This window comes from Rhinopithecus roxellana, chromosome 2, assembly GCF_007565055.1.
Source record: "Rhinopithecus roxellana isolate Shanxi Qingling chromosome 2, ASM756505v1, whole genome shotgun sequence".
NCBI lineage: Eukaryota > Metazoa > Chordata > Mammalia > Primates > Cercopithecidae > Rhinopithecus > Rhinopithecus roxellana.
Window position 1 is genome coordinate 130939541 of NC_044550.1, and position 14021 is coordinate 130953561.

The 14021-nt window shown below is 59.9% G+C and overlaps 1 protein-coding gene across 7 annotated transcripts in view; it reads left to right on the forward strand.

Annotated features, from left to right (window-relative positions):
* Positions 1-3845: 3845 nt before the first annotated feature.
* Positions 3846-14021, forward strand: part of DOK7 (docking protein 7) — a 36721-nt gene continuing 26545 nt past the window's right edge. The window contains exons 1-2 of one of the 7 annotated variants that reach the window (XM_030920169.1): positions 3846-4050; positions 4122-4167. In XM_030920169.1, coding sequence (XP_030776029.1) covers positions 3997-4050; positions 4122-4167 — 100 coding nt within the window. In that variant the 5' untranslated portion in view covers positions 3846-3996. The remainder of the gene's footprint in view (positions 4051-4121; positions 4168-14021) is intronic. The other 6 variants (XM_030920162.1, XM_030920142.1, XM_030920138.1 and 3 more) reach the window with 6 other exon arrangements.

Here is a 14021-nt window from a genome sequence, read left to right on the forward strand (position 1 = left end):
TAACAGTGAGCCCTCAATACGGCACCATTCTTCAAGGTGATCAACCTGGTGGCAGGTTGATGATAATTGGACCTCTTCCATCATGGAAGGGGCAGAGGTTTGTCCTCACTGGAACAGACACTTATTCCTGATATGGGTTTGCCTGTCCTGCATGCAATGCTTCTGCCAAGACTACCATCTGTGGACTCACGGAATGCCTTATCCACCGTCATGGTATTCCACACAGCATTGCCTCTGACAAAGGCACTCACTTTACAGCTGAAGAAGTATGGCAGTGGGCTCATGCTCATGGAATTCACTGGTCTTACCATGTTCCCCATCGTCCTGAAGCAGCTGGATTGATGGAACGGTGGAATGGCCTTTCGAAGTCACAATTACAATGCCAACCAGGTGACAATACTTTGTAGGGCTGGGGCAAAGTTCTCCAGAAGGCCGTGTATGCTCTGCATCAGCGTCCAATATATGGTCCTGTTTCTCCCATAGCCAGGATTCACGGGTCCAGGAATCAAGGGAGTGGAAGTGGAAGTGGCACCACTCACCATCACCCCTAGTGATTAAGTAGCAACATTTTTGCTTCCTTTTCCCACGACATTACGTTCTGCTGGCCTAGAGGTCTTAGTTACAGAAGGAGGAACGCTGCCACCAGGAGACACAACAGTTCCATTAAGCTAGAAGTTAAGATTGCCACCTGGACACTTTGGGGTCCTCCTACCTTTAAGTCAGTGGGCTAAGAAGGAGTTACGGTGTTGGCTGGGGTGATTGACCCAGACTATCGAGATGGAATCAGTCCCCTACTCCACAACAGAGGTAAGGAAGAGTATGCATAGAATACAAAAGATCCATTAGGGCGTCTGTCAATATTATCATGCCCTATGATTAAGGTCAATGGCAAACTGCAACAGCCCAATCCAGGCAGGACTACAAAGCACCAGACCCTTCAGGAATGAAGGTTTGGGTCACTCCACCAGGAAAATAAAACATGAACTGCTGAGGTGCTTGCTGAAGGCAAAGGGAAATGGTGGAAGGTAAAGGACGAGCAAAGGCACGTCTTACATGGCGGCAGGCAAAGAGAGTGCATAGGGAAGTGCCCTTCATAAAAACATCAGATCTTGTGAGACTTACTGACTATTTTGAGAAGAGCACAGGAAAACCCCACCCCCATGATTCAATTACCTCCCACCAGGTCCCTTCCACAACACATGGGGATTGTGGGAGCTATTAATATTAATACAATTTGAGATGAGATTTGGGTGGGGACACGGCCAAACCATATCAGGCATCCTATGGGCAGGCCAGAAGTGTTGGTCACCCCTTCCACCCATGCCTTACTGGCCAGAACTCACTCGTATAGCCTTACCTGATCAGGGGGGTGGTACTGGGAAATAAGGATGCACGAACGGGTATGACCATAGTGCACAGTGTTTGCCACGCTCAGCTGACTTGTTTCTCTCCCACACACCAGGCCACTTAGAGATGCAAGACAAAGCAGCCCACCCCTGGTCCCCATCATCCCCTTGGAATCCCCTTGGAAAACCCTGGATCATTTTGAAAGATGCTCATGGACATCATCTCACTGGGGGCTCATCACAGTATCAAGGTAGAAGAGGAAGCTGAGATCAGTAAGATCACATGGTGGCTAAAGATGGTGTGGCTAGTGAGGGACAGGTCCCTTGGCTGCAGAGCCACTGGTGGGCAGCAATGCACCATGGCAACGGGGTCTGGCAGAGATGGCAGTTTCCCTGGCCACAGTGTCCAGCAGCAGCATGGCTCTGTCTGTGGTCAGCCAGGGGTGCAGCTGTGACCTGAGACTGTGGGCTCCTTTGAAGGTGGTGGCCCTGCCCCTCGTGTGGAGCCCAGCTGTGCTGTGGGGCTGGGCTACGGTGTCCTCCTGTCTCAGGATGTGGCTCTGCTTTCACTGCCCACCAGCTCTCCAGCCTTCCCCTTGGTTCTTGGAGACCTAATTTGCTTCCAATCAACCCCTTCCTGCTCAGCGGCCAGCCTATTTCTCCATCTGCAACTAGCAACCCTGACTATAACTTCTGGGGAAACTTCTGGCTATAACTTCTGAGGCACAGAGCAGGGCAGGAGCTTGCCCAGGGTCACAGAGCTCTCGTTCAGTCTGGGAGTGACAGCCAGGCCACCTCCTCCTCCTGCAGGAAGCTTTCCCCACCTTTCAGCAGCCCTGGAGCCGCATGGAGCAGAGAAGGGAGTTGTCTGCCCTCCGGCATCCTGTGTGTTCCAGGCTGTGTGGGAGCAGGTGCAACTGCCAGGCATGGCAGGAGCCTGGGCCCAGGCCAGCACTCAGGAATGCAGTGGGGCCCTGCCCCTCCCTGCAGGGATGAGCAAGTGCCAGGCGCCCAGGGCAGCGGATGTGTCAGTGGCTACAGCCCCAGTCGCCCCCGCCTCCGCACCGGCTGTCCTGGGCCAGCCCCTTGGGGGCCTGGGATGTGTGGGGAGCATGAATGGGGCTCTGTGGCCCAGCAACTGTTCTGCGGAAGGCGGCTGGTGGCTGCACAGGTGACTGCAGGGGTGGGTGGGGTTTGCAAAGATCTGCTTCCTGGGCTTGGTGTCCCCTGCCTTGCGTGAGGCCCTGCCCAGACATCACTCAAGCATCCAAACCAGCCCTTGTGGCCCACCTGAGACCTGCCTCTTGGATCACAGGGGCGGGGGGGGCGGGGGTGCCCAGGGCTCCCGATGCCTCTGAGCCTTGCTCTCAGATCAGTCCATGTGGCTCAGTACTGGCTGTAAGGCCTCACACTGCCCTGATTCCATTTCCTCTTCAGTACAAGGCAGACAGAGCCCAGCCTAAGGTCTGGACGGGATGAAATGAAGATGCCTCCTCCCTAACAGGACACTGTCGACCCCTTCCCTCTTCTCCCCCGAGAACCGTCAGCCCCGTGAGGATGGGGTCTGGGGTGGGGCAAGTGGATGGAGTTTCACTGCTTGTCCACGTGCTTATTTTCCGGGGCACCATCGCCCCTCCCCACTGCTGTTCCCGTATCTTCTGAGTGTCCCTGACCCCAGGGTGGTGGAGGCCGTCTCTTGGAAGGGGCTGACACCCAAGGGGCGGACCTGCCAGGGCCCCCAAAGCACATGACCTCTCTCCAGAAGAACCTGGATGTAACATCTAATGCCCAGGCCAGAGCTTGGGGACAGCTGGACTGGAGCCACAGGGTCAAGGAGGGGGAGTCCAGAAATGCAAACCACCCAGCTGGGAGGGCTGCTGGCAGGTCCTTTACAAAGCGGGCAGCTCCCCTACCTGTTAGACCAGGCTGGCCTAACCAGGGCCTGCTCTTCTCTGGGGATGGGGCAGAAGAGGTGGAGACTAGAGGCATTGAGGTGGCACTGTGGGTCCTGAACCCGCCCGCCCACCTGCACTGGGGTCCCTGCATCCTTTTAATGGGAACAGAAATGTAGGAAGAGATGGAGGCTGCCAGGGCTCCGGGACCCCTACTGTCTGCCTGGGGAGGGGTCACCTCAGTGTGGGGGAAGCCTGGGGACATGAGAGTGTCCTAGGCCTGGGCTGCCTGTGCCCAGTCTGTTGTGGGGGTGTGTGGTGACCCCTGGGGTGGTGGGAGGGGCAGATGCCAGTCTGGGAGGCCGGATTGGTTGAAGACCAACTTTAAAATCGGGAGCAGTGCCCAGAGCGGGGCCAATTTCTGCTGGGTGGTTATCTCTGCTTTTTGAAAAAGGAGCCCCCGCCCGACCCCCGCAGGCGCTGGTCTGGGCGTCTGAGCCCAGATGGTGCGCTTGCTCCGGAGGGCGGGGGGCTCCGGCGGCCGCCGCGGGACGGTGGGGCCAGAGGGGCCCGTGGGGGTGGGGGAGCCGCCCGCAGGAGAAGGGGCCCCGCCCGCGCCGGCCCTGGAGTCGCCGGTGTCGCCGCCCTGCCCGCGGGCCCGCCCTCCTGGCCCAGCCCAGGGCCCTGGGAGCTATTTTGAAAGTGACCCTGGGCTGGGGCGCCGGGGCGAGCGCGGCGGCGCGGAACCATGACAGAAGATGACCGAGGCGGCGCTGGTGGAGGGCCAGGTCAAGCTGCGCGACGGCAAGAAGGTCGGGGCGCGGCGGGGGCGCGGGGGGGCGCGGGCGCGGGCGGCGGCTCACGCTCCCCCCTGTCCCCGCAGTGGAAGAGTAGGTGGCTGGTGCTGCGCAAGCCGTCGCCCGTGGCAGGTGAGCGGGGCGGGCGGGGGACGGTGGGCGCGGGGGGCCTAGTGACCCGGGTTACCGAGGCCCCCCCGGCAGGAATGCTAGCTCGCCCGAAATCGCCGCCGCTGTCACCCCGCCGGGAAACCGGAGAGCCCCGCGCGGACCCCGGACCCCACGGCGCCCCTGGGAGCGCAGTGGGGGCCCGGACGGAAGAACCCTCTTTCCAGCAGGGCAGACTGAGGCCCGGGGGCTGCCTGGTGGCCCTGGAGGCGGAGGGGATGCAGGCCCTGAGCCCCCCAGCAGAGCAGCAAGGGGTACCCCAGAAGCAAAACCCCACGTGCCTGAGGGTTGAGCTGTGCTTGTGGAAACGCTCAGAGCAGGGTCCCGGAACCCAGCCTCCAGGGGTGCTGTGTGGGTGGGCGCTGACCCTGGGCCCCTCCCAGGCAGAGGAGAGGCTGGGCTGTGGTGGGGTAGGTGGGGTAGTGACTGCCATATGGCTGGGAGAACAGTCCTCTGGGAGGAGGCAGGGGTCCCCCGCAGTCTCTGCCCTGAGCCAGTACCCCAGCTTGGGGAGGGTCAACACGGAGCCCCCAGGTCTGGCAGCCCAGGCCGCCTGCAGCGCTGGGCCTGTGGGGAGGGCTGAGCTGGGTCTGCAGCTGCTCCAGAGGACAGGTGCGGTGGAGCCGGCCAGGCCCCGGTCTGGGTGGGATGCTCGGCCTGCGTGCACCGGGGGTCTGTACGCCATAGGCCTGCCAGAGCGTCATCCAGGAGGGGTGTCTGTGTCTCCCAGGGAGGGTGTGGAGCAGGGTTCCCTCCTGGGTCCCCTCTGCAGGACCTCAGGTGGTCCTGGAGGAAGGCACTTCCTGCCTGCCTTCACCTCCCCTTGTAGGGCCTGGGCTGCACACTAGTCACTTCACTCAGCCCTCCGTGCCCAGACCCCCTGCCTGGAGCTGTGGGGGCACCATCAGAGCCTGGAAGGGTGTCTTTGTCCTCTGGGGCTGCAGGGGACCTGGTATAGGAAGGGGTGGGGTCTGGGCAGAGAGGCCCTGCCAGGCTGCGGCGGACGACAGGCTTTGGTCAGCTGTGGCTGGGCCAGGGCTGTGGTGGGGCAGGTGGTGCTTGATGGGTGGATGGTGCTGGGCTGGAGCCGGTGCAGACCAGAGAGGCCACAGCCCAGGAAGGCACGCGGGACAGCAGCCCAAGAGGAGCATTGTGGGAGAGGTCTTTGTCCCGCTTGGGAGGCTTTTCTTTCTGGATCAGAGAGTCTCAGGGGGCAGAGCCTGCCAGCCTCAAGAGGGTGTGCTCCCCAGGCCTGGTGAGTGCCTGAGTGGAGTGATGGGAGCTGGCAATGGGTCCCCCAATCTGTGAGTCTGTAGGTGAACGTGGTGGCTCCCGAGCGTCTGCTAGGTCACCTTGTATCCCGCGCAGTTGAGATCTGCAGGCTCGTGGGACTGGCGTGGGAGGTGATGTGGGGTAGTGGAAGGTGCCCTGCCCCCTCTGTGCATTCTGAGCCTTACGGCCAGATGTCCCTAGCACCCACTGACTCCCTGGCCTGGGACCCATTGCTTTGGACACCTGCTTTCTGTGTTGGTCACTCCAGCAGCCTGGGACTGAAACGGAAACCCTGTGGGGTGGCCCAGAGGTCAGTCAGATGAGGCGATGGGACAGAGTGGAGTTCTCACGCCCACCTCCCCACCTTGACCAGGCCAGCCTGGCACCTCCTCTCTGCTCAGAGGCCCTGATGCCTCTTCCTCCTGGCCCCTCATGAGCCTCCCTGGATGCCGCCCCCTTTGCCTTCACCCAGCTGCCTTCCTGCTCAGCGTTGGAGACCACCTCCCTTGTGGATGGGCCTGGCCTGGCGGGAGCAGGCCCCAGCCCTGGAGGAGCAGACAGCACTCTTGGTGTGAGGGAGAGAGAAAGGGTCCTGTCTGCTTCCTTGTAAGACAGGTAGGGTTCTTTTTGTTACCAGCGGTGATTTCCTTCTGGGAAGGGCCCAGATGTGCACCTTTTCCACTGGCACCTTTCTCCTCCTTGTGTTTTTCTCAATCATAAGCACGTCTTTCTCTTATGGCAAAGTTTAGTTAGCAAACAAAAGGGAAACACCTTTTATCAAAGGGTAGCGCAGCCACAGTGCCCGGCATGGCCAGTGGATGTCGGGCCGTCTGCCACGGTGTGGGACTATAGGGTGCCCTGCAGTGGGACTGTGTTCCTCAAGGTCTCCACTGCGTCCTGACTGCAGGATGCGTTTGTGCATCCCCTTCTGGGCAGGGCCCCGGGGGAGGAGGGTGGTCTGTGTCCAGTCGTGGCCTAGGACTCTCTGCTGGTGACCCAGCACACCAGCACCTGGCCCAGCCCCTCTCTTCTTCCTCCCTGGCACAGCGGCTGGGGGTGGCAAGGCAATTGTTCTTGACATCCTGTGGAGGGTGTGGTCCCGGGCCAGACGCTTGGAGGGACCCGCTTCCCACAGGGGCTGTCCCTGGGGGCTTCATCCAGCTCAGAAAAGCTACCGGGAGGGCCCGAGTCGTGGAGCTGGCAGGGTCTTGCAGTCACCATGGAAGGGAAGCTGAGACGCAGAAACCCGAGGAATCTGGCCCAAGACACGGACTGCTGGGCAGAGCCCAGTTCCCCCCAAACAGCCCAAACCTTGCCCCCTGCAGCTGGCTGGAAGTTCCGCACCTGCCCCCAGGCTGACAACTGGGTGCTTGCTTAGTCTCCCCCATCCCTGCTCTTGGTTCTAATGCTGAGTTCTCGGAGGGCAGGGTCCCCTTTTCCGTGTCGCCCTCAAAGGCAGCCTGGTGGGACTGAGCCCGTCCTGTGGGAGGGACCCCACGGAGACAGCGCAGGAGCCAGGAGCCCCTTGGCAGGTGCCCCATAGGCCCCAGAGCTGCCCCACAGCTGGTGCTGTGCTGGGGCCCTGCCCCCCACAGTGGGCAGCGCTGCTAACAAGGGGCCGGGGGTGGAAACTGGGTCTGCCCTTCCTGAGCAGAGCCTCCTGGCGGTGGATTTCCTGTGCCTCTGCCTCCTTCCCCAAGGGACTGGAGCTGACATCCCAGCTCTGGGCTGAAGACTGGGAGTGGGTGGTGGCCAGTTATCCTCTCCCCATAGAAACATCAAGAACAGGGTGAGTTTCCCTCAGCCCCCGCCTCAGGACAGGGAATCAGAGAGCCGGGGTTCAGCTCTCAGCTCCACAGGTGGAAACGGTGACTTGGGAAGGCTGCTTCCCTGCCTGCATCCTCCGCCACTCACAGGGCTCTTGAGGGCAATGGAGAGGTGGGCGCGAGGGCCTGGGCCTGGCATCCGGAGCCTCGTCCTGGGCTGCCCCTGGTGATGTCTGGAGGGCCACCTGCACCACACCCCCAACACCTGTGCCAGGCAGGGCGCTCTCATGTTTCCTTCCTGAACCAGATTGTGAATGGGGCTGGGGCTAGGCACTGGATCTTGGTCCCGTGTGTCCTGGCTGTGGCCTGGTCTGAGGAGGCACCAGCAGGCCAGCCTGGTTGATGGCCACCCCCCTCGCCCCTGCCCAGCTTCTGGGCACGGCTCCAGGCTGCAGCACCCCCAGTAGGGTACCTCAGGCTGCTACCACCTGCATTGCTAAGGACATGGCCTCAAGGTCACTGTGACCTTTAAGGGCTGTCCCACAGCCACTTCTGCGGACTCCCATCGTGTTCAGTGTGGGCGGGGACTCCCCCACTATGTCCCTGGCCCGCACGTGCCCCTGCCTTCCCTGGGCCACCACGCCTGCTCGCTCCATCTTCCCTGTGGCTTCTCCCCCTCCTCCTTCTCCCCTCCCGCCCTCCCCGGCTCTCCGCCCTGGCTGTAAGGCCTTCCGTGTGCTCATGACTCCACGGTTATTTTTACATCTCCAGACGCCTGCGTCCAACTGCCTGTGTGCATCGCCGCCTGGCGTCTGGTGGGCTTCTCAGCCCCACGTGTCCAGGAAAGCCCCCCGACCCCAGCCCCCACTCCAGAAGGGTCCCCAGGCATCCCTCCCCCACCTAAGTCCCAGGGCTCATCCTGGATGCCTCATTCCCCTGTGGCTGTGGAGGTGAATACAGGGGGAGCGTGTGTGCACGTGTGTGTGTGTGTGTGAGGATGCACGTGTGCACCTGTACACACCGTGGGAGCGTGTGCACGTAGGAGCAAGTGTGAGCATTTGGGTGTGTAAGAGTGTGTGAGTGTGTGCTTGTGTGGCTGTCTTAGCTCAGGCGCCTCTTAGCGAATGCCACCGCCTGGGCGGCTTGGATAGCCAGTCATCGCTCACAGTTCTGGGGGTTGGAGGCCCAAGATCAAGGCAGCCTAGGTGTCTGGTGAGGACCGTGTCCTGGGTGTCTGGTGAGGACTATGTCCTGCTACATAGATTGTGCTTTCTCTGTCCTTACATGGTGTAGGGGGAGGAAGCGCCCTGGGGTCCTCTCATCAGGCACTGGTCCCATTCTTGAGGCTCCACCCTGAGTACCTCATCGCCTCCCAAAGGCCCCACCACCTAACCCATCGCCTTGGGGGTGAAGATTTCAACACCAGAATTTCAGATTCAGACCCCAGCAGTGAGTGCATGAGTGCACGTTTGTGTGTGTGCGCACAAGAATGAGTGCAAGTACATGTCTGTGCCCACGTGTGTGTGCACATGCATGTGAATACCTGTGTGTGGGAGTGTGTCTATGTGTGCACGTGTGTGCATGTGTGTGTGTGAATACCTGTGTGTATGTGCAAGTGTGTGTGAGCTCAAATGCCTGTGTGCATGTGTCTGTGTGTGCAAGTGTGTGCAAGTGTCTGCATGGGTGTGCATCAGTGTGTGCACCTGTGTGTGAATGGACGTGTATGAGTGTGTGCATGCATGTGAGCATGTATGAGTGTGCCTGTGTGTGCATGAGTGTGTGTGCCTGAGTGTTCGTGTATGAGTGTGAGTGTGCCTGTGTATGTGTGTGCTTGTCTGTATGTGTGTATGAGTGTGTGTGTGCCTGTGTGTATAAGTGTGCCTGTGTGCATGTATGTTTGCCTGTGTGTGTTCATGTATGAGTGTGCATTTGCCTGTGTGTGCATGTATGAGTGTGCGTTTGCCTGTGTGTATGAGTGCATGTTCGTGTATGAGTGTGTGCGCATGCCTGTGTGCGTGTGTGTGCATGTGAGTGTACATGTGCCTGTGTATGTGTGCATGTATGTGTGCATGTATGTGTGCCTGTGCATATGCGTGTATGAGTGTGTGCATGTCTGTGTGTGTGTGCGTGTATGAGTGTATGTGTGTGCGTGTCTGTGAGTGTGCATGTATGAGTGTATGTGTGTGCGTGTCTGTGTGAGTGTGCATGTATGAGTGTATGTGTGTGCGTGTCTGTGTGAGTGTGCATGTATGAGTGTATGTGTGTGCGTGTCTGTGTGAGTGTGCATGTATGAGTGTATGTGTGTGCGTGTCTGTGTGAGTGTGCATGTATGAGTGTATGTGTGTGCGTGTCTGTGAGTGTGCATGTATGAGTGTATGTGTGTGCGTGTCTGTGTGAGTGTGCATGTATGAGTGTATGTGTGTGCGTGTCTGTGTGAGTGTGCATGTATGAGTGTATGTGTGTGCGTGTCTGTGTATGAGTTTGCGTGCCTGTGCATGAGTGTATGTGTATGACTGCGCCTGCGTGTGTGCATGTATGTGCGTGCCTGTGTATGAGTATGCATTTATGAGTGTGTGTGCCTGTGGGTGCCTGTGTGTATGAGTGTGTGTGCGTGTCTGTGTGTATCAGTGTGTGTGTGAGTGTGCATGTGTGCCTGCTTGCTCCACGTTGGTCTCTGTGCCTTGGTTGGCCTCTCTTGGTGTCTCCTCTTTGTTTGTCTTCTTTCACCATCATGACCCGGTGCCCTCCACCCAGCCCAGTGCTGCCTGCCAGAGCCCCGGGAACCCTCCAAGTCCTGCAAAAGCCTTCCCTGGCCAGGTTGCAGCCAATGCCCAAGAGTGCGGAGCAGCCGGAGGGTGGGAGGGCGGGGCTGATGCTGGTTCCTCAGCCGCTGGATGAGAGACCCCCGGGTGCCCTGGCCTCCTGGGAGGGTGCGGCTGGGGCCCTCTGGGCCTAGCCCCTGGGGAGCTGGCCAGTGGCCATTTACTCCTGAGTCCCTTAGCCCTGCGTCTCCTCAGCACATGTGCTGTGTCCCAGGGAGAGCCGCTGCGTCCTGGGGCTCTGGTGTCCTGGACCTGACCTGGCTTGGTCTCAGCCCTGGGCCTGGAGCTTCCATCTCTCTGGTGCCAGTTCCTGCAGCGTTTTGCCCCCGGCACTCATCTCGAGATGTGCTTTAAAAACAGGATCAATTTATCGTCCGTGATGGGGAGGGGTGGCCTGAGCATGAGGGGGTGGGCGTCAGCTGCTGGAGAAGCTTCCGCCAGGCAGGAGGGGCGAGTCGGCCCCCAGCTCTGACCTCCCCGCTTCTGTTCGTGTTTGAAAATGAAATCAGTGACTTGGGTGGTCATCAGTTTCCTGTGGCCAACAGAATAAAGCACCACAGCTGGGCCTTCGAACAACGAGAATTCGCCCTCTCAGCACTGGGAGTCAGAGCTCTGCAGTTCAGGGGGCCGCAGGGCCACACTCCCTCTGAGCTTCCCAGAGGGGCTCCTTCCTGCCTCTCCCAGCTCCTGCTGGACACAGGCGTCCCTTGGCTGTGGCCTCAGTGCTCCAGTCCCTGCCTCCGTCCCCATTCAGGTGACCTTCCCTGTGTCTGTTCCTCCTGTTCTGCCTTTTACAAGGACACTTGCTGCTGCACTCAGATAATCTAGGATCCTGACCTTGATTACGTATGCAGAGACCCCATTCCCAAATAAGGACATACAGGTTCCGGGGTCGCGAGTGGCCACGCCTAGCCCCCCGCATGTAAGCGCTCCTAGATTCTCAGGCGTTGCCAAGGTACAGGGTGTGAGTCTGCTTTTGTAGACAGAGTCCAGAAAAATCAGACAGGCTGAGGGGTGGCGTCCGTGAATCGGAAAAAGGTCTGAGGGTCGAGCATGGGTTCAGCACGTTCCCCACCACCAACCTGGCAGGTGCAGACGTCTAGGGTGGGGCCGGCTGGCTCCTGGAAGGTGTGAAAAGCCATCGTGGCAAATTCAACTCTCGGCCAGGAGTCGGCTCACTGTGGTCTCTGGACCAATTCCCACCAGAACCTGTTTTTGTAAATAAAGTTTTATTGGCTCACAGCCATTCTCACACGCATCATCTGTGGCTGCTTTCCAGCTAAGTATCGTGATGGAGACTTTAAGCCCGGTAAAGCCAAAAGGATTATGTCGGGCTCTTTCCAGGCAAGCTCCTGACCCCAGTCCTGACTGGATTATTGGGAATGTAACTTGTTGAACAAAGGAGGCGCAGGTTGGGGGCAATGACACGAACTGGTTGTCAACAGGTGCCAGAGCTGTCTGCCAGGGTGTGGCCAAGGTGCCACCGTCACAGAGCAGAGCCACAGGGGAGGAAAGGTCTCTGCTTGGCTTCTGGGCGATCAGGCCACCAATGCTCCAAGGAGGCTGAGGCCCTCTAGGTGGAAGGTGGCGGATGGTTGGCCAGTGTGTGCCCCTTGCTGAGTACTGGGGGTGAGCCATGGGTCACCTGGTCCCTCTGTGCATGGGCAGCCAGATTGCAGGGAAGCCAGCCTGGCCTTACAGCTGGTAATGCAGACAGACGTGTACCTGAATATGCAAGCACGTATTGAGCACTTACTGCATGCAGGGCCTCCACACCTTCCTGTAGGTAGTCCTTATGGCATTGTTGCAGGTGGGGCTGCCACTGTTCCCAGGTCACAGATGAGAAAACTGGCCAAGAGCCCAGGGCCACGAGTCTGGAAGATCAGAGCAGGGATTTCCAGGGGCCTCGCCCCTTAGGGGAAGGGTGTGAAGGGGTGCTCTGTGTGGGCTGTGATTATCCTCAGTGGAAGTTTCTGCCACTCTCCACATGGATGTGGTTGAGCTTTTTAAGGTCCCCCGAGGCAGAGGTGGCCCAGGCCCCTGCAGCGATCTCACAACACACTTCAACTGTGGTGGAGGCTGTGGTGCACCACAGAGTCGGGGGCTGCGGGCCGTCCTCAGGCTCAGGCAGCCCTGGGGCCCCCGTCCCGCGCGGAGCCACCCCCATGTTCGTGCTGTTCCCACACGCCGTCATTTCTTGGGTGCTCTGGTGATGTATTTGGGGGACACTGCTGTTATGGCAAATTCCAATTATGCTGCCATGTTTGATTTCTCTCTCTGGGTCAGGCGTCCTGCTTCCTGCCTTGGAGTTTCCACAGCGGGGCAGGAGATTGTCTGGAAAGGGCAGGCGGAGTTCTGTGGGTGCAGGAATGAGGGGGCTTCTTTCTCAAATTGGGAATGCCTGGCTTTTTTCTAGCTGTAAATGTTTCAGACACTGCGGACGGATCCTCCAATGGGAAGTGAACGTCCTGTCGCTGCGCCCACACTGCGCCTTGCTTTTGTGAATCGAGTTTCCTGGCATGCAGCTGCGCCCGTGGGTCCACAGACGGTCTGAGGCTGCTTTCACCACCACGGGTGGCGCTGCTGAGTAGTGGCTGCAGAGCCCGTGTGGCCCTGAAAGCTGCATGCTTGCCCTCTGGCCCGTTGCAGAGGAAGCTTGCTGACCGCTGGCCCCCGTGGTCACACAGGCCCCCCTGGCTCTGTGGGCTGCGGCCATGTGGCCTGGGGAGGTGGGCACAGCTGGGGAGGGAAGCTGAGCACCATGTCTGCTCCGGATTCCATTGCAAAAATGAGGGTCTGAGTCGAATTCATCTGGGATTTTGGTTGTCTCGTGGCTTTGCGGGGCCTGTGTGAAGAGTGAGCACCCACTCCTCAGAGCTTCAGAGGACACATCATTCTGCAATCCTCTTCGGGGACATTCTCCCCCATCCCCTCCTGCATGCTCACAGGAATTTGGGGTGTTTGCATGAGGCCCCAAAACCTACACCCTCGCCGAAGCTGGGTATCCTGAGGCCCAGCCCCTGGGGCCTAGGTGGGAGGAGGCTGATGGTCAAGCCTGGAGCGGTGCCGGGAGGGCCAGGAGTCTGCCTGCGCCGTCCTCTGCTCTCTCGGGCAGACCTGCTGCCCCTGCCATTCACAGGAGTGTCCCCGGGCCAGGTGGTTCGCCCAAGGCCACACAGGGACTGTGCTGTGCTGGGTTCGAACTGCACCTGGCGGAGTGGACGGCACCTGCTAGTTGCTTGTGGTGACAGTGACGTTGGAAAATGGGAACGTGGAGGTGGGGACGGGGACCCGAGTTGCCCTGGAGGCTCCGGGAGGCAGAACGCAGGCAGGTCCCCAGCAGCCGAGGAAGAAACCAGGGCTTGCTGTGCTGGGCAGTGGCCGGGTGGATGGTGGGGGGACCCACGGCCCATTGACCTCCCCGACTCCCTGGGGCTGAAGCTCAGCCACACCCTGGGAACTAAAGGAACCAGGAGGGGCGGTGGGTCTTGAGGCAGCAGGGAGCGGGCACAGGTGTGGCTGGCAGGGCGGCAGGGCAGGGGCAGGCTGGCAGAACCAGGGCAGGAGGCCATAGCCACCGGGCAGGCCCCACGCTGGGCCCCCAAACCCCTGACCACAGACACTGCAGGCCTCAGTGTGGCCCGGGGGGCTCCAGGGCCTGGGACAGGGCGAATACACTGGTGAAGCTCCGGAACCCAGTCATGGTAGCCAGCGTTGGGGGCTGGGCACAGACATGAATATTCTGGGTTCGTTTCTGCTCTTGCGGCCTGTGGGTCCTGCAGTGGGAGGGGATCGCCCCATTTTGTATGCCAGGAGTCGAAGCCTTGGCATGGCTGAGTGGCTGGCTTGAAGTCATGCCCCCAGTCCGGGTCTCTGCACTGTCACGGCCTCCTTGGGGACACCAAGGGCGCGGGCAGGCGGTGCTGGCTGGTGTCCCTGACAGCCGCGCTCCCTGCAG